Source organism: Lipophrys pholis (genome assembly GCF_963383615.2).
Source record: "Lipophrys pholis genome assembly, chromosome: 1".
Classification (NCBI taxonomy): Eukaryota; Metazoa; Chordata; class Actinopteri; order Blenniiformes; family Blenniidae; genus Lipophrys; species Lipophrys pholis.
Window position 1 is genome coordinate 7,331,671 of NC_137635.1, and position 18,754 is coordinate 7,350,424.

Genomic DNA, 18,754 nt, shown 5'->3' on the forward strand with positions numbered 1-18,754 from the left:
TGATTCTGTTTACCAATACACAAATTTCAAACAGGAATGATCTGAACAGGTTGAGATGAAAATGTTCTGCACACACACAGCAGGGGGTCAGAACAGGAAATGATGCCACAGCTGCAGAGGTAAACCAGGACACGCACGCACGCACGCACGCACGCACGCACGCACGCACGCACGCACGCACGCACGCATGCACACACACACACACACATTAAAACACACAGCTCCATAGCTGAGGCCTGAACCAGTAGATATAAGCAGGAGGAGATGGAGGAGGCGACGGAGGAGCGGGGTACTCACTGGCTGGAGACGGCGTGCTGTAGCCGCTGATGGGCAGCCCCGGCAGGGCCGGAGGCGACAGGCTCCCCAGCATGTGGGGGAAAAAGTAGGAGTAGGTGGGCATGGGGAAGCCGTTGAGGTGGGGGCCCGGCACCGGGTTGCCCTTCCCTGCCATGGCGGCTCAGTCCACCTCCAGGTGCAAACAGAGCTCGCTGAAAAGACCCCAAAAAATATCCTCTGAACAAGACGTAACCAAGCCGACGAGGAGTCAGCACGGATTCCTGTGGTGATTTAATCCCCCGTGAGGATGCATATTCCAAAAGACTGCCAGACGAAGTTTGTAGAAATCTCCTTCAGGTTGAAAAGGTTGTCCTGAGAGCGGCTGCGCTGGATGTCACCGGGACAAAAACAATCCTGCTGGTTCACTGGATGTGTGTGTTGAGGGTTGAGTTACTAAGGAAACAAGGATGAAAGAAGAGACTGGAGGAGGAAGTATAAAGGGGGAATCCAGAGCGTTTTATCCTTCTTTTCTTTGGTATTGTGAGCCGGGCGAAAAGGCCTTATTTGCGAGAGGCGTTGCAGCCGCGGGAGAGCAGCTCGGCCATTCCTTATCGCCCAGATGAAGGGAGGGAGGGAGACGGAGGGAGACGGAGGGCAAGTTGAGTCAAGAAGAGGCAACTCTGATGGGAGTGTGGATGGTGGGGATGTTTTCACGGGTGTCCAACAGTTTCACTCTTCTGCAGCGGAGCGCTCCTCTCCTCCGAGAAGCCAAGATCACATGATGCCATGGAAAAACTCCTCCACTTGGACGGGGACCCTCCTCACTGTTACAAAGCCTCTGCTGTGAAAAGAAAGAGAGAGAGGGCGAGAGAGAGAGAATTTAGTGCTTCAGTGACAAGGTAAAGAGATCACTTCTCTTTGTACTTAAGTACTTGAGCAAACCCGTTCGTTTCTTTTGACGCTAATTAATGGTAATGTCTCATCTGAAATGTTACAAAAACAGCCATCCGCCTTAATTATCTAATGGAGTGTTGAAGCTGCGAAGAGAGCAGTGGGTGTGTGACGCCTCCTCGCAGCTTTGTGCTCATTAACAGTGACAGACTACAAATACTGCGGGAGGCCAGCCAAAACACAAACCCAGAGAGAGACGACGCAGAAGGAAAACTTTGCTAATTACTGCAGTCGCAGGAGCCAGAGGTGAGACCCAAGGTGGCATTCTGGGTAAAAACCTCCAGGGATCTGTGCTGCGGCTGTTACTTCGAGATTAAGAGGAGGACATGAAGAAAAAGCCACAGGAAGCCTGGTCAGACACGAGGGCAGCGACACAAGCCTGACCAGCAGACACAATTATCATGAAGACGGTGAGAGGAGCTGCTTCTTCACGACGGCTTTCAGAACACCAGAACCACTATTTTCCTCTGTAATGACCTTTGTTATGAGTCAGCAGATGGCCCGCGCAGCAGTGAAACACGCGGTGAGGGAGGCGGTGGGAATGTGTCTTTGCATGAGCAGGAATGTGGCGCCGAGTCATGAATCACAGCAGGACATCGAGGATGAACTCCAGTAAAACCAGAAGGGTCGAGTCGGACATGTTGCCTGTTTCCACCGGGAAACCCCGAGGCCACGCGTCAACGGTGACAAACAGCAGGTTGGGTTTCAGCCTTACAATAAATTCAAATTCAGAAAATGATTACTAACGCCTCTGCTTTGGCATTTGTACTTTCAGTTACCAGTGCTCCTCCTCCTCCTCCTCCTCTTCCTCTTCGGCCTAGTTCTAGGTTCAATTTACTCAATGACGTTTTCAGGTGAAAACTGTTAATGCATTAATGCAGATTAATCTATTATTATGTTTTAACGAGGCAAGATTATGTTTTTTTCTCCCTGTCCACACGGCACCATGCCAGGCCTATAGGGGGCGCTGCACCTCTGCCACAGAAATACACCGAAAAACGGAGAAGGAGACAGAGTATGAAAGAATCCTCATATTCGAGAAATCCAACCTCTGGCCTTATTAAAGTGATGAGCATCAGCAGCTTCTGACCCACCCGCAGCAGGTCGTCCGCCATCTTGTTGTTAAAAGTCAGGAAGAGGGGGGCGGGGTTATAGGGTCGATTACATCATCCACATGTCAAAGCCGAGGCGGCGTTTTCAAATTTCTCCACTCTGGAACCAATTAAAAAAATAAATTCGGGCTCCTAAAACGTGGCGCCGTGAGGATGATCGACCAAAACCAATATTGTGACATGAACGGCGTCATGGTGTGGGCGGGGCCTAAAGTAAAATGATCTCCCCTCAAATGTGTTCAGAAATACTTTTCGACTCCTCTGGAAAATGACGAAGGAGCGATGAAGTTTTGTGTTCAAGGTGTTTACTAGACGCGTTAAGTCTGTTTGCTCATGCAAAGGAATACACGTTAAAAATACTGTATGTAATCAAAAGTAATGCACAAAAAGCCGGGACTCATCTCATTTACTCCAATTCTGTCTCTTCTTTGCAATAAGTTCATGGTGCAGATTTGAAACGTGATCAGATGGAGGTCATTTATGTGCCTGGCCTCCTATTAGCCGCCTGATTTTTATTTGCTCATTGCCAAAGTGCTCTGGCGTGGCAGTCAGCTGGTGTGTGTTGTGCACATGAATTAGTTGGAAAGCTTTTACAGATGTTTTTAAAGCCCGTGGGACCAGCGCATAGTTTTATTTGCTTTTAAAGCTGCTCTCTTTTCTTACCAGCCACCTATTAACCTAAAAGAGACTTACATCCTAACAAAAAGCCTTTAGGTGGTTATTTCTGGTTGCACGATACGGACTACTTACACAGCCATTATCAAACACAGCTTTAATATGCTCGACAGTGCCCATTGGTCCAATGATGTAAAACCACATCAGGATTGTCAAAAGCACGCAGCAAAGTGATGTAAAGCCGTATATATATTTTAATGCGGTGCCCACAGGCCAGCGACGCCTCTCAATGAAGAACTACAACTCACTGGGACAATGGGCCACTTCCTTCACCATTATCATCACCGCGTGGAGAGTCGGCGCCGCGAGAGGCCGTTGTGAATGAGAAGTGGCGTCTCGCCACCGAGAGCAAAACCTTATTCTGCTCATCGGCATCACAGTAAACTGCACAACGGCCGCCAGACGCCAACCTGACTTCAAGCTTCGATAGATTCTCGTGTTTTAAAGTGAGATATTAAACCCATCACGGTGTACTTTTACCTCCCGTTAAACTGAGCTGCAGCCTGTGGCTTAACGTTTCCTCTTTCGGCGTTTACACCCTTCCAGTCGGACCTTTGAGTTACAGTCTGAGATTTATCCTTTTTGTCGTATTGTTGAGGTCATTTTAATCAGTAAGTCGTGCAGAGGAGGTACAGTAAATTAAATTGAAGTGACGTCATTTCAGATGAGCTTTTTACGACCTTGTATCGACATTCAAACATATCAAACTTCTAAAAAGATTCAATCAGTGGACAAAATCCATAGATTTTTCTTTTTCTTTCGTTTTGCTCCTACCAGAAAAGGGGGAAAAACCTCAGAGAGTCGCAGAAAAGTAAAGTAAATCCCAAACGCAAAGGATTTGTGGTGCACACGTTGATATTTCCGGGATGGAGTGTCGTGGATGCAGCACAGCGAGTCGCTGTGTTCTCTGCTCCATTTCTCTCTGAGGTCGTTACGGCAGTCCAAACATGGCGGCAAGTAAGTTACTGAAATGATGCTGGAAATTTGTGAGCATCCAAGCAAATGATAGCGTATTATGGTGGAACCATTAAAGGTGGAGAGACTGGAGTTATGCAGAGGAACTGAGTATTTCATTCTGCTCCCGGTCCGTCCTGTCCTTTATTTAGTTCCAACAACGAGGCTGCAGGACGACAGAGAACCAGAAGAGGCGACAACACACCCCCGTCAAAATAAGAGCCTTGCAGCAGACGTGAGTCGAGCTAAGTAGCTGCTAAGAATATACAAAGACAAGAGTAATAGTGGGTAGAAATACTCTTTGACTTACACAAACTACTGCCAGGATATGGAAAATGTTTTTCTCAGTTTCCCTCTCTGTATCTGAAAATAAATCAATTCAAAGGAGTTGTCACACCAGAGGCAGGGATGAACAGTGTGTAAAAATCAAAAAACATGGATTTCTTCTTAGTCAGCTCACAAACTTGACAGTTGGTTTTGTTATATGCTGTTAAAACCTAAGAGCCAGAAGCCGAATACCATAAAAAAAAATGCATAATTTGCCAAAAGAAAGGTTGTTTGTTTGGCCATATGTCCACTTATATTTAATAAATTCTCCCCACACTTTATTAAACACTTGGTTGGATTTAAGAGTCTAAATCAGAACTTAATATCTGCAATGTTCTTTCATTTACTAGACACATTTATGACAAAAGGAAAAGAGTAACTAGTAAATCAGTAACTAGAACATTTCAGATGAGTCGTATCTCCTCCATACGGGTCCAGAAACAGCAGCTCTGCCATTGTGTGTCTGAGAGAGAGGATATCTATATTTATAATAGACGATAAAAACTATCTGACAACATTATAATGTAAGTTAAAAAGTATCAGGGGATATCAGCGTGGGCGAGCAGGTTGTGTTTGTGAGGCTCATGACTCAGGTGGTTTGGTTGACGGGCACGACATGGAGAACCTGAGTCACATGTGACTGGTCCGTCTCCTCTCCTAACCCGGAGGCTTACAAAGTAGAGCCGCTCCATCTGGTTGAAATGGTCAGTGTCCTTATGGAGCTTCCCGCTACACCCGCCAGTGGCCTCTGCTCCAGCTTCACGTTCCGCTCCGCCTTCCCTCCACCCGGGTTCTGTCATGTCGCTCTGTCGCGGCTCCAAGAAGCTTTCATGACATTATCTTTACATTTGGGTTTATTTTGCCAGAAACAGGCAATAAACTGCCAAAATGGCTTTAATGTGTAAAACGTGGACAAAAACTGCCTGATGAAGGAAGAACAAGTAAAATATCGAAGAGTGTCACTACAGCTGGAACAACTGAGAAGCTTCAGACGGTTAAACCTCTAAATGGCTTCAGGTTCCTACAGATCTGAAGAATCTTACTTGTTCACAGTTCGCCAGACTGTCCGACCCAAACCTGATGAACTTAATGAAGAATGGAAAGAGAAGGCAGCCGAAGAAGAACACGTCCCAAATATAAATATGTGGCGTTGGTGTGTTTGGAGAAAAATCCCCAAAGGTGGAGAACTTCTATGCAGCCATGGCTCGGAGAGAGACGGCAACCTGATGGGTCAACTTTACAAAGAGAGATTGAAATACTGAGAGCAGGGACGGGAACCGAACGCGGTACCTTCATAGGAGCCGGACGTATTCAATCAGTACGGAGTATAATCATAAAATCAAGCGGTACCAGTTTTCAGTACATAAACCTCCTGGTGACTGAGGGAGAGGAGGAGGAGGAGGAGGAGGAGGAGGAGGAGCAACATGGCGGAGAGGAAACGCTCAAAGGTTCGGCTCCGCTTTTCAAAACGCCGTGCAGAATACGCTCGCTGCCATATTGGTGAAGTGTGAGGCCAATGGCAGGAAGCTCCTGGTTCAGCACTAGAAGTTCCTCCAGGCTGAAGAGATTCTCAGTTGTTGGAAACCGATTGTCCTCCGTGGAGGACAGGAGGAGGACGAGAAGCTGCGTTTGAATTATTAAGACAAAACACTGCAAAGTCGTAGTTGAGGGTTTTCATGTTGAAGAAATTTGCGAACGTAACAATACAAGCTGGATGTTGTTTAGATATATTTGCTAAAGTTTATATAAGAAGAAATTAATATGTTAAAAATATATATTTTATTATCAAACCATTTAACATTTATTACCCCATAAACACACAAAAGTACAGAAAATTTGTACTCAACGCTAACCCTTTCATTTCTTCGGGTATCGGTACTGGGTATCGGTACTGGGTATCGGTACCGTACCGGTTCTAATGTGGAAGGTTCTGGTTTTTCATTCTCCAACAAAACACTCGACATGTAAACGTCACAAACAGGTCGCAGCTACGATCGCCCCGAATATCTGACACCGTCTGAATTTGATCGCAGGTTGTCTTTGGTCCTTGAACTGGCCTCACTGTGCAACGTAGAACCAAAGATCTAGAATCAAGATAAGATTCTAACCAGCGATCGGCCGTCTTTCATCGGGGACGGCCGAAACTCACACAGTGTGTCGCCGACATTAAAAAAGATCAAGTTTTCTTTTCATCCGTCTCAGAGTTCCTGCAGGTATGAGGAGTGAAACACAACCTGCAGATCAGACGGTGAATAATCTCCTCTGCTGGGTTCTAGTAGTTGTGGTTCTGAGTCGCTGCCTCACTGAAGCGTTACATGATAAATCCCACTAAGTCTAACAGTCTGTGTGGCTTTTTGCTTTTTGCTTTTTTGCAAGGAACTTCTCACGAACGAGGCCCACATGTCTGAAGCTAAAAGCCCCCAAAAATGTCCTGATGCATTTAAACGAAGGTTGATGGGCGGAGCTGAAGCGTTTCAACAAACACAAACAATCAGCACTTCTTTTCATGTTCATCCAGGCATGGCCACCGCCGCCGCCGCAACAAAACAATGTGGAAACAAGCAGAATGTAGCCGACTACCTGTGTAATCCCCACACACACACACACACACACACACACACACACACACACACACACACACACACACACACACACACACACACACACACACACACACACACACGAGTATAATCTGCTGTTAAAACTGCGGACGTAACCGCTGAGCGAGGTAAAGCTGCTGACACGCTCTCCTCTCAAATGTCCACCGACCAATCACAATCCTCACAAACAGCTGTTTGCCCCGATGTCACATTGTCGGACTGTAATCCTGGAAACATGCAGCAGTCAAACACGCGCCGACTGGCGTCTTGCTCACATAAGCAACAGCAGAGATGTGGGATTCTTTGGGCTCCTCGTCTCTTTTCACTGGACCTCCTTCACACACTAATCCCTCCTTCATTCCTGTCGGGCGGCTCTGAGATCCGGGATTCAGCTTCCTCCATCACATGATGGATGTGGACCAAATGCTGCGGCTGACGCAGGTCATTGATACGAGGAAGATAAAATGGGGGCAGTCGCATGCATAACGCTGTACAGTTGTTGATCTCCATCATCTCTCATATTTGTTCCATAAAGTCGAGGCCGACACAGATGAGCATGGACATGAACGCTCGCTGGCAAATGAAAGATAAAAGGAAACTTTAGACATGCTGCTGTTGCACAAGACATTAAAAATTGACTGGTATTTTGCAGCCGGTCGGCAGCTATATGGCTGACATATGGGCCACTTTGGTGTAAAAACATACAAGGATGAAGTGAAGAAGTCGACTCTCAGGCAACAGTGCAGCCTATAGAAACGCACAGGAACCCTGGGGCCTGAAGATCAGTCCATTAACGTCTTTTCAAAGACTTTCTAAGAACTTCTCCAGATCCAGCGACACACTTCAGGAGGCTGAAGAGTGCAGAAGCAAAATGCTGGAGCTCCTCGGGGAACGAGAGCGATCACTTACAGTACGAGCAAAACAAACAACCAATCTGGGTCACTTGGTTCCAACTGCATGGCTTCAAACAGGCAGCGAGCAGGAGGGTCAGAGGTCACGAGACATGAGAGATTGGAATTGGCTGTGACAGCAAACACTGAATTAATAATCAGAGAAAGCAGCAAACGACAGCGCGAGGTCATGGCGGGCGCTCATACAACAGAGCAAACACACTGCGGGGGTGGGGGGGGTTAGGCGTCACTTTAAGGGAACCCCGTCGTTTGGAGGGAACCCCGTCGCTTTGAGAGAACCCTGTCGTTTTGAGGGAACACCGTCACTTTGAGAGAACCCCGTCGTTTTGAGGGAACACAATCGCTTTGAGAGAACCCCGTCGTTTTGAGGGAACCCCGTCGTTTTGAGGGAACACCGTCGCTCTGTACCTGCACCATTCAGCCGGTCCGCCCAGGCAGAGCAGCCATCATTAGGAGGCCTGTCGTTCAGCTGACTGCAGCCTCAGGCAACAGAAACTCAAGAACATTTGCTGCCATTTTGTTAAATAATATCTGTGTCAATCTGGTTATTTTCCTTTGGAATGTTGGAATACGACTCACATGTTGTACCAACAGGTCAAACGTAAGAAATGATGCTCCTCTTTACAATACTGCATGGATGTATAGAATAGAATAGAATAGAATAGAATAGAATAGAATAGAATAGAATAGAATAGAATAGAATAGAATACAATTTGCTAATTGGGGTGGTTGAAATAGAAATACTTCATGTGGCTGTCACATTATCCAACCATTGTTGTGGTTCAGAGTCCTGCTCATAGACACTTTGACATTCTGACTCCTGCTCTGACTCCTCCTCTGACTCCTCCTCCGCCTCCTGCTCCGACTCCTGCTCAGCTTTGCTGCGCTGCACATAATGGAAGCTGCTCCATTACGATGTATTGAAATGTGCGATGAGGGCGGATATATACGTCAGAACCAATGCAGGGGATTGTGGCAGCAAACGCGCTTGTGTGAACAGTAATGTGGACTTTCTTCTAAAATGGAGTCGTTTTGTTTTGGCAGTGATGGAATGTTCATGCAGGAGGAAAAGACATCCTGACGGGTCAACTAGTCCAGAGGCACCTCATGGTTTGTTTTCTGATGGAAGTGAGCTCCAGTCATGGACTGAATTACATGGAAGTCACCTCCAGGGTTGGACAGGAGCAGGAGCAGGAGGAGGAGGAGCAGGAGCAGGAGCAGGAGCAGGAGCAGGAGCAGGAGCAGGAGCAGGAGCAGGAGCAGGAGCAGGGGACTTCTTAAGCCCAGAAAGATTGAGGGAGGACCGGGGAGAATGTGGGAGTCACTAATAGTTTGACGACCTGAGATCACCTGCCAGCTGTCAGGAGGCGACCGGCTCACCGCCCTGATGGACGGAGACAGAAAAAGGCCAAGTAGCAAAAACCACTGCAAGAACTACTCAACAATACTTCTTGTTTACTCTGTAAGTGCTGCCTTACTTGACCCTGATCTTGTTTCCTGAAGTACTTGATCATCTGTAGTATACTAACGATTATGTTTAAATAAAGTTTGAACCTTCAAAATGTAAAAACATGTAAAAACAAGCGGTGATAGCAAATACAGGCTTTCCCCTGCAAAAACTGGAAGCGAGTGAATAATTAGATTAGTTGTGGCTGAACCACCAACCTGGCAACCTTTTAGTAAGCGGCTGACTTTATGAGCGGAGTGTATCCCGGGGTGTCAAACACATTTCAGTTCAGGAGCCACGAGCAGCACAACATCATCCTGAGGGGGCGGGGCCAGTGAGATAGCGCCATGACAACCATTAGGCTTAAACTTTGAATTATAGTTTAAGTGTAGAATAGAAGATACGTGATGAAAATGTCGATATTTACCAAAGATTTACTATAATAACATGAAGCGAATTTTAATGAAACCTTAGAGGCTAATGCTAGTTTGCTAGAGTGTTCTGTTTTGTCCGCTACTCTTAAGAGTTTTTATAAAAGCAATGTTTTCTTTGTAATTTCTACAATCTGCTTGGTGGTTTTCTGGGATGGAGCCTCTTGCAGGCAGGTTGTGGCCGACGGGCCTCATGTTGGACTCCACTGTTCGAAACATTCCTCTCAGGGGGAATTTTTTTTTTTTTTTTTTACATTTTATCTCGACAGCTGTGATGAAGAGAAATGAAAGCTCCTCCAAACCCTGACCTCCAAATACCTCAGCGCTGCTTCCTCCTGCGCAGCCCTGAGACCGTCGGCGCTGAGCTGATGGGTGACAGCTACTTCACTACGGCGGTCAGAAAGAGGAGAGCGAGGAGGCTAAAGGGTGCTAAGTGCTCGGCCCGGGCGGCGAGAATCCTCGGCGGTTTAGCCGACGCCCCCTGGGGGGCGAATCCACTTGTCAGAGAAGCAGGCTGGGTGACATTTCTGCCTCACCTCAGAAAGGTCAGACTTTAATTATCTGAAATGCCAGCAAGCACTGCACCTGCACGCGTGTGTGTGTGTGTGTGTGTGTGTGTGTGTGTGTGTGTGTGTGTGTGTGTGTGTGTGTGTGTGTGTGTGTGTGTGTGTGTGTGTGTGTGTGTGTGTGTGTGTGTGTGTGTGTGTGTGTAAGACGGTAGCCTGCCTCCTTCAGACAAAATGAGCTCGATGTGGTAATCCGTGCAGAACTGGACCATCTGCCCTCCTGCACGCATTCACACACACACACACACACACACACACACACACACACACACACACACACACACACACACACACACACACAAACTCTTTAACTGTGTCAACCAAAGTCAGAAAAACCTACAACCAAAGTTGCCCACCAGCCTTGCTGTTAAATAAAGAGTCAGATGAAGACGGTTAGATCCCTGGAACAGCAGCAGATTCCAGGAACGGGAGTGAAAAAAATTTAAGAAAGTGTGCTGGCAGTGCAGGTAGACGGATTATACAGGTATACATAGAAGAGTCACACAGGCCGGCGCTTCAGCTGCATCTGGGTGAACTGGAAAACTGTTTCTCGCAATCAATAAAAATAAAAAGGAGCCATGAATCACAGGAAGGTGCTTTTGTCCAGATTAGGCAAGTTAATTTATTTCCAGTAAGAATGCAGTTGGGGACAAAAGCAGAGGCCTCGTTGGCAGAGCCTGACAGGCAGTGTTTGCTTTTGAGCGACTCACTGTAGCCGTTCAGCTCCGTCAATATTTGCAGGGGGCTATGGTAACAGAAAGCTCCCGTACCCACAGAAACACACACAAAAACCAACATCTCTGCCCATGAAGTCCCACTCGGGCTCAAAGGGGGGTGGCGGAGACAAAGGGCCATAGATCACCCGTGTGGACGGCGTGCGGCGAGCTCCTTGTATCCAGGTTTTTCCAGCATTTTTCACCCGATCTGAGAAAACAGTGAGGGCTGGTCCCTATTGTTTACACAGCTGGCTCCGTGGAAAGGATTGCTCAATATGAAATATGAAGAGAGTGGAGAGGTGAGAGGGAAGAAAACAGGGAAGGGAGCCAGTGAGAGGGGTGCGGCGGCGGGGCGATCACAGACCAACGCCGTCATGAGGCCGAGCTGAATCTGAGAGGAGTTGCAGACGACTGCAACCTGCAACTGAAGTCCTGAGGTTTGCTCCTGGCGAGGAGTCCAACCTCCTGCGGTCTGGAGGCTGCAGCACAACTTAAGCCACGCCCACACTAGCCAAAACCATCTTTTTTCTCCTCGGGGTTCTCAAAAACAACTCCGTCCACATGTTACTATGAACACGGCTCAACACGAGGCTTCAGGGCACGTAGTACATATGCCAGGCCTTTAGGGGCGCTGTGACTCACCAAACACACCAAAAACAACGAAGAGGACACGGAGCACATAGAGATTTAGAAGTAGACTCCTGCTCATAGACTTCTGTATACCTCTGAGGTCTATAGGTCTATGCTCCTGCTCCTCTTCTGGCTAGTGTCAGTCGCTTCTGCAGCGCCACCTGGAGCATGGAGTCCACCATTGTTGTGGTTTTTAGGTGACATCGCAGACCCCCGTGGGAGGTAAGTAAGTAAGTAAAATTTAATTTTAAAGTGCTTTTCAAAGATAAAAATCACAAAGTGCTGTACATGGAATGAGTGCAATAAGACAGAACAAACAAATTACATAAAAATACAGTAAAAGTGAGGGAAATTTTTAGCTAAAAGCTTGCTTAAATAAAAACGTTTTCAGATGCTTTTTAAAAGAGTTTGTGGAATCAAGCGTGCGGAGGGACAGGGGCAAGTCGTTCCATAGTCTGAGGGCTACAGCCTGAAAGGACCGGTGCCCTCCGGGTTTTGAAGCGGGTCTTTGAGACTCTGTCCTGAGGATCGGAGGGTGACCCTGAGGTGTAGGACACAGCATGTCTGCAATGTACTGAGGGGCCTGACCGGAGGGTGAGGGTGGTGATGACATCATCGTTTTTCAACAGATGATCGTCTTTTCCGTCCACAGTTCACAGCCGAGCCGGGGTTTTAGAATTTCCCCACTCTGGGACCCGAGTTTAAAAAAGTAGCAGTAGCAGTAGAAGTAGCAGTAGAAGTAGCAGTAGCAGTAGAAGTAGCAGTAGAAGTAGCAGTAGCAGTACAAGTAGCAGTAGCAGTGTTTCCATGAAGATGGAGCCCGAGTGTTTTCAGAAAAGTAGTGTTTTTCCTCATTAACTTTGAAACGAGTGTTTTCCTAAAGTTCTCATCATATGAAGAAAATCTGCTGTAGATTTTTAAGCTTAAAACACAAAAACATCGAAGGTTTTGGATCATGAGCAAAGAAACTCAAATGCAGCAGAGCTGTTTTCCTTGTTGTGTTTATTAAGAACCAACAATCTGAAAGGAGGAACTCCCCTGCAGCCCTTCCTCCTGGACCCACCGGTACCAGCACACTCCACTGCTTAACCTGGAGAACACCACAGCCTGCATGAGTGTGGAGGGAGAAAGTAGAGCGACTCTCAGTCCACCAACAATCTTCTTCCAGTTAGTGGGAGAGGCCAACGCAAATCAAGCCCAGATTTTCTATGAAGGACTCCCACAGACGTGCACATGCACATGCACGTGCACACGCCCCGCCCACAGGCAGAACACTTAAACTGTCGTGTTTCATAGGCATAAGCCCAGAAACATGGGGGTACCTTCACCCAGGCCTTTACATCAATATCTTCAATTCGGTTTTCCTCTGGCCAACACATAGTGATCCACTGTGCACGGGAGTGTGTGTGTGTGTGTGTGTGTGTGTGTGTAACAGTGTGTCACAGTAGTGTACCCCTGCAGGATATCGGCCTAACAATGTTATGCGCAACACTTCGACATATTTCAACACAGAAGATCCAATGACGCACTAAAGTCCAGGGCCTCTTCCTGTTTATCGCCTCTGACCTGCTGGAGGATCAAACAGGACCCGGACCTCGGAGGAGGCGTCTGGGTCCAACAGGCCACTGTGACGCTGCAACACACTGGATGTTATGTGGAGTTCATAAGGACGGAGGCATGATGTTTTGAGTGTATTTATACATTTCTATACTGTGGCTCTCGTCAAGGTGTGAGACTGTAACTGAACTCCATCACCTTTTGGCAACAGCTGAGTGTTTCTGCACCAAGCCACATGCAGTGGAAGTGTGAAACCGATGGTATCCGCCATTGTGTGTGTGTGTGTGTGTGTGTGTGTGTGTGTGTGTGTGTGTGTGTGTGTGTGTGTGTGTGTGTGTGTGTGTGTGTGTGTGGCAAATAGCCAGTTTGAGTCGCCGCGCTAAATGTCACTGTATTTCCACAGGGCTTGTTAGCGTCTTGTTTACAGAAAGATGAAATTCAATTACTTGAAACATCTACCAGTGTGTGTGTGTGTGTGTGTGTGTGTGTGTGTGTGTGTGTGTGTCTCGTCTGCTTTTCATACACTGACAGAAAAGTCTCCAGAGCATGAAGGGATGAACTGCGTCCAACCGGAGGGCTTCAGGAAGTCGGTCAAGGACAGACACCTATGTAGACGGTGTGTTTACTTTACGCCACTGCTGCTATTGGCTGGAGGTAACTAGTACAACGTGAAAAAAATTAAAAATAAACATGAGTTGATGCAGCGACGAGTAAAAAGCTCTGCTGAAGGTGTTTCTGTTGGCCTGGGTTCAGAGCGATCCCAGCCCGACATGAGAAACAGTAAATGACGCATGAGGCTGTGTTCATGACGTCTTCCCGCCTCGGGCTCTTTGACACATCAAATACGATCAAACCAGTCCAAGTTTTCTTTTTAAAAACCTCTTGATGGTTAATCAGCAGGCGAGGCACAGCACAGTGGTTTAGTGTGATTATAGGCAGAGTTGAACAACCACATTATCTCATTCGATCACAAGGTAAGGAACAGAAACGCTGCAGTCGCTTTGCAAAGTGAAGCTCCTTTGTGTCCCAGCAGAGAGCGACTGCAGCGCCATGCTACAGGATGCTGCCGCAAACGTTAAAGGACTTGAATGAAAAGGGATTCAAACAAGAGAACATGAGACAAGAGACTACAAGCATGTTCTCCAAACTGCGAGATACATTTACATGTATACCAACAGTAATGATGCTTGGAAATACTTTAGCCAGCAAACACAGCTGAAAGTATTTATAATTAATCTGATTCTCATGTTCTTCTTTTATTATGTTATTGTTTATCTTTCCTAATAATGTCGCCATAGGACATCTTCATGTATTCCAAGAAACAAAATGAAACTAGAAGAATGAATATATATGAAAAATGGATTTTCATTAAACGGCCCAGGAGAACATGGACTGGGAGTCATGGCACTCTGGAGGCCGCCATGTTGTCCATCTACTGAGCGTGTGCAGAAGAAGTATTTACTACGGCGCTGATGCACATGTACAGGAGCAGCGTTTTTCGAAAAGTTGCGCTTTCAGTGACTCCGAGTGCCGTTGTGCGTCAATGGAAAGGAACGTTTCCTGAAGGAAATCGCCTTGCAATTGATTGACACAAATATGAAAGATGTGATTGAGTTGAACATAATAAAAGTAAAAGATTCATGAGAAGTGTGTTGTGGTTTCAAGGCGCCGTCGTCCGGAGTCTTTTTAACGTCCATCCCAGCATCAGGGCGTTACGTTTGGTGAAACTCTCGCTGATAGAAGAGGATGTTCGGAAGGTGGGACTGCAGCCCTGCAGCAGGCGGAGCTCTGAGCTCAATGTGGCGTCGCCAGCTAACGGTACGCCCGCTAACGGTACGCCCGCCACGTGGCCACGCCCACAACCGCTGACAACAGGGTGTAACAGCCCCAAGCTCGCTGCTGCAGCCCTGCAGGTCAGGCCCAGCACTGCGCGCCGCCGGAGCCATCGCCAGGATGTGGGCCACAGTGAGATCACTTAGCGCGCCCGCCGCCATGTCTTTGTGTGTGTGCTGAAATAAAATGGAGTGGAAGCAGAGGTTTGTGGGTCAGGCCAAATGAACAGCGCCGGTCATCAGGCTCCGCCCTCTCTGGGACACAGGCTGCAGCATTGTGTGTGTGAGAGAGCGAGCCGGCCACGGGTCATTGTGAGAAAACCAAAGCAGCAGGATTATACACACTATACTGTACACGCACGTATAAATCCAGTAAACATCTGGAGGCACGCCAAACATAGCAGGAATGTAAAAATAACAGCTGGATTGAGCTTATATGTAAATGCATCCGGCTTAACGTGATCTGACTGACCTCTCTGATGCAGAGAACAAAGTGAGCGATATATAGAACATCGAGGGGGGAAATCACAGCGACTCTCAGAGGAGGAGGTTTGTTATACTCATCCTCTCTGATGCTTTTGCCCTCCATTTTCTCTGCTTTTATTCCCTGGCTGTTGCTCACTCAGGCACATGCTCCAGAAACAAATATCAACCCCCCCCCTCGCTCCCCCGCTCTCCAGGAGTCATAAAACTCACATTTAAAAATGCATGGGCTCCATAAGCTGCCAGGCCGATCTATTAGCCGTGTTGTAGTGTAGCTGGCTTCCATTAAAGGAGCGGGAGAAGAGAGGACGGAGAGAGGATGAGGGATGAAGAATGAAAGGAAAAAAAAAAAATCGTGATTTACTCATTTTTCTTCCTCCCACGGCGCCGCGCCGCGCCGCCTGTCGGACACGAGGAGCTTCGACGCAGAAGGAAAACGTGAGAATCTACCCGAGTGCCGTCTGTTGCCAAGAGCCATTGATTCCAGTGTTTGTGGGAGATCTTCCCCCTGCGTCCTCCGGCGCTTGCCAGATGACTATTGATTGGTTAATTGATTGATTGACATTCAGTCACCAGTGAGACAACAACCTCATCGTTCTTCATATGACCACCACTGCTCCCGATGAACCAGCCTCTTTTTATTTAGAAGGAACACTGCAGCATCGTTCACCAGTAGATACTGCTTATATATACAGTGGGGCAAAAAAGTATTTAGTCAGCCACCGATTGTGCAAGTTCTCCCACTTAAAATGATGACAGAGGTCTGTAATTTTCATCATAGGTACACTTCAACTGTGAGAGACAGAATGTGAAAAAAAAATCCAGGAATTCACATTGTAGGAATTTTAAGGAATTTATTCGTAAATTATGGTGGAAAATAAGTATTTGGTCAATAACAAAAATTCAACTCAATACTTTGGAATATAACCTTTGTTGGCAATAACAGAGGTCAAACGATTACTATAGGTCTTTACCAGGTTTGCACACACAGTAGCTGGTATTTTGGCCCATTCCTCCAGGCAGATCTTCTCGAGAGCAGTGATGTTTTGGGGCTGTCGCCGAGCAACACAGACGTTCAACTCCCTCCACAGATTTTCTATGGGGTTGAGGTCTGGAGACTGGCTAGGCCACTCCAGGACTTTCAAATGCTTCTTACGGAGCCACTCCTTCGTTGCCCGGGCGGTGTATTTGGGATCATTGTCATGCTGGAAGACCCAGCCACGTTTCATCTTCAAAGCTCTCACTGATGGAAGGAGGTTTGGGCTCAAAATCTCACGATACATGGCCCCATTCATTCTTTCCTTAACACGGATCAGTCGTCCTGTCCCCTTAGCAGAAAAACAGCCCCAAAGCATGATGTTTCCACCCCCATGCTTCACAGTAGGTATGGTGTTCTTGGGATGCAACTCAGTATTCTTCTTCCTCCAAACACGACGAGTTGTGTTTATACCAAAAAGTTCTATTTTGGTTTCATCTGACCACATGACATTCTCCCAATCCTCTGCTGGATCATCCATGTGCTCTCTGGCAAACTTCAGACGGGCCTGGACATGCACTGGCTTAAGCAGGGGGACACGTCTGGCACTGCAGGATTTGGTTTCCTGTCGGCGTAGTGTGTTACTGATGGTAACCTTTGTTACTTTGGTCCCAGCTCTCTGCAGGTCATTCACCAGGTCCCCCCGTGTGGTTCTGGGATTTTTGCTCACCGTTCTCATGATCATTTTGACCCCACGGGATGAGATCTTGCGTGGAGCCCCAGATCGAGGGAGATTATCAGTGGTCTTGTATGTCTTCCATTTTCTGATAATTGCTCCCACAGTTGATTTTTTCACACCAAGCTGCTTGCCTATTGTAGATTCACTCTTCCCAGTCTGGTGCAGGTCTACAATCCTTTTCCTGGTGTCCTTCGACAGCTCTTTGGTCTTGGCCATAGAGGAGTTTGGAGTCTGACTGTTTGAGGTTGTGGACAGGTGTCTTTTATACAGGTAACGAGTTCAAACAGGAGCCATTAATACAGGTAACGAGTGGAGGACAGAAGAGCTTCTTAAAGAAGAAGTTACAGGTCTGTGAGAGCCAGAGATCTTTCTTGTTTGAAGTGACCAAATACTTATTTTCCACCATAATTTACAAATAAATTCTTTAAAATTCCTACAATGTGAATTCCTGGATTTTTTTTTCACATTCTGTCTCTCACAGTTGAAGTGTACCTATGATGAAAATTACAGACCTCTGTCATCATTTTAAGTGGGAGAACTTGCACAATCGGTGGCTGACTAAATACTTTTTTGCCCCACTGTATATATGTTATATATACCGCCATCACAGATCTTATTGTGAATCTTTGGCTGAGTTCTGTATTTTACTTTGAAATATCTGCTCTTCATATATGGTCTGCAGCTGGTGTGTGAGGGTTCCACTTTGGTCTTGATTAACTTGACCAATTCAGCTGTAAAGTGTGTTTCAATAAAATTATTTTTTTTATCTCACCTGCCATTTCCTCTTAAACCTTCAAAGGAATAAACAACCTTTCCCCGTATGCATCTATTGTTTTCTCATTCTCTAATACGCGTGTGTGTTTTCATCACAACAACAACCAACAGCGCTAAAATGTAGCCTGACATGCTAACACCATGCTAGCTCCAAAAGCTAAACCTTTTGGAACGAAGTTCTTTTCATTTGAAACGTCGTCGTGGAAACGGAGCCTCGGCTATCAGACCTTCATCTCAACACAAACGCCGCTCGTCACATCCTGTTCCGTTGACGACGGTCACTGCCAGAAATGAATACAGCAAAAACACACGAACCCCAGAGCAGCTCACAGGAAGTACAACTGGAACACGTCAAGAGCCATAAAGACAGAAAACGACGCAGGCCCGTTCGCCGAAGTGTCCTTGAGCAAGTTACTGAACATCAGCGTGACAGGAGCATCTGCTTAATGTCTTTGCATTAACATGTAAATGAGCTTTCAATGGTTTGGGTGAGACTTGGACATGCCAGTGTGCATTTCTTTCTGCTAGTTTCACCCCCCCCGAACCCCCCCATTCCCACCCCCCACCCCCCCCCCCCCCCCCCCCCCCACCCCGCATGTATAAGTCAAACACAGACTATCAAAATTAATGAGCTAGCACCTAAAGCAGTGGCGACACTCAGGAACAAGGCTCCTGTCCCTTTAATGGACCATACAGACAAAGCCTGTAGTATTTCAATTAGCAGACAATGGGACGACATGAAATAATGACATATAGGAAGAGTTGAGTGACACATGAGAACGAGGCAGTAACGGCAG

General features: G+C 46.9%; 1 protein-coding gene across 1 annotated transcript in view; it reads right to left on the reverse strand.

The window, feature by feature from the left end:
* The window catches only part of raraa (retinoic acid receptor, alpha a), a 154,692-nt gene that overhangs the window by 80,335 nt on the left and 55,603 nt on the right, over window positions 1-18,754 (reverse strand). Inside the window, exon 2 of the mRNA XM_080463119.1 lies at window positions 298-1,117. Coding sequence (XP_080319245.1) covers window positions 298-451 — 154 coding nt within the window. The 5' untranslated portion in view covers window positions 452-1,117. The remainder of the gene's footprint in view (window positions 1-297; window positions 1,118-18,754) is intronic.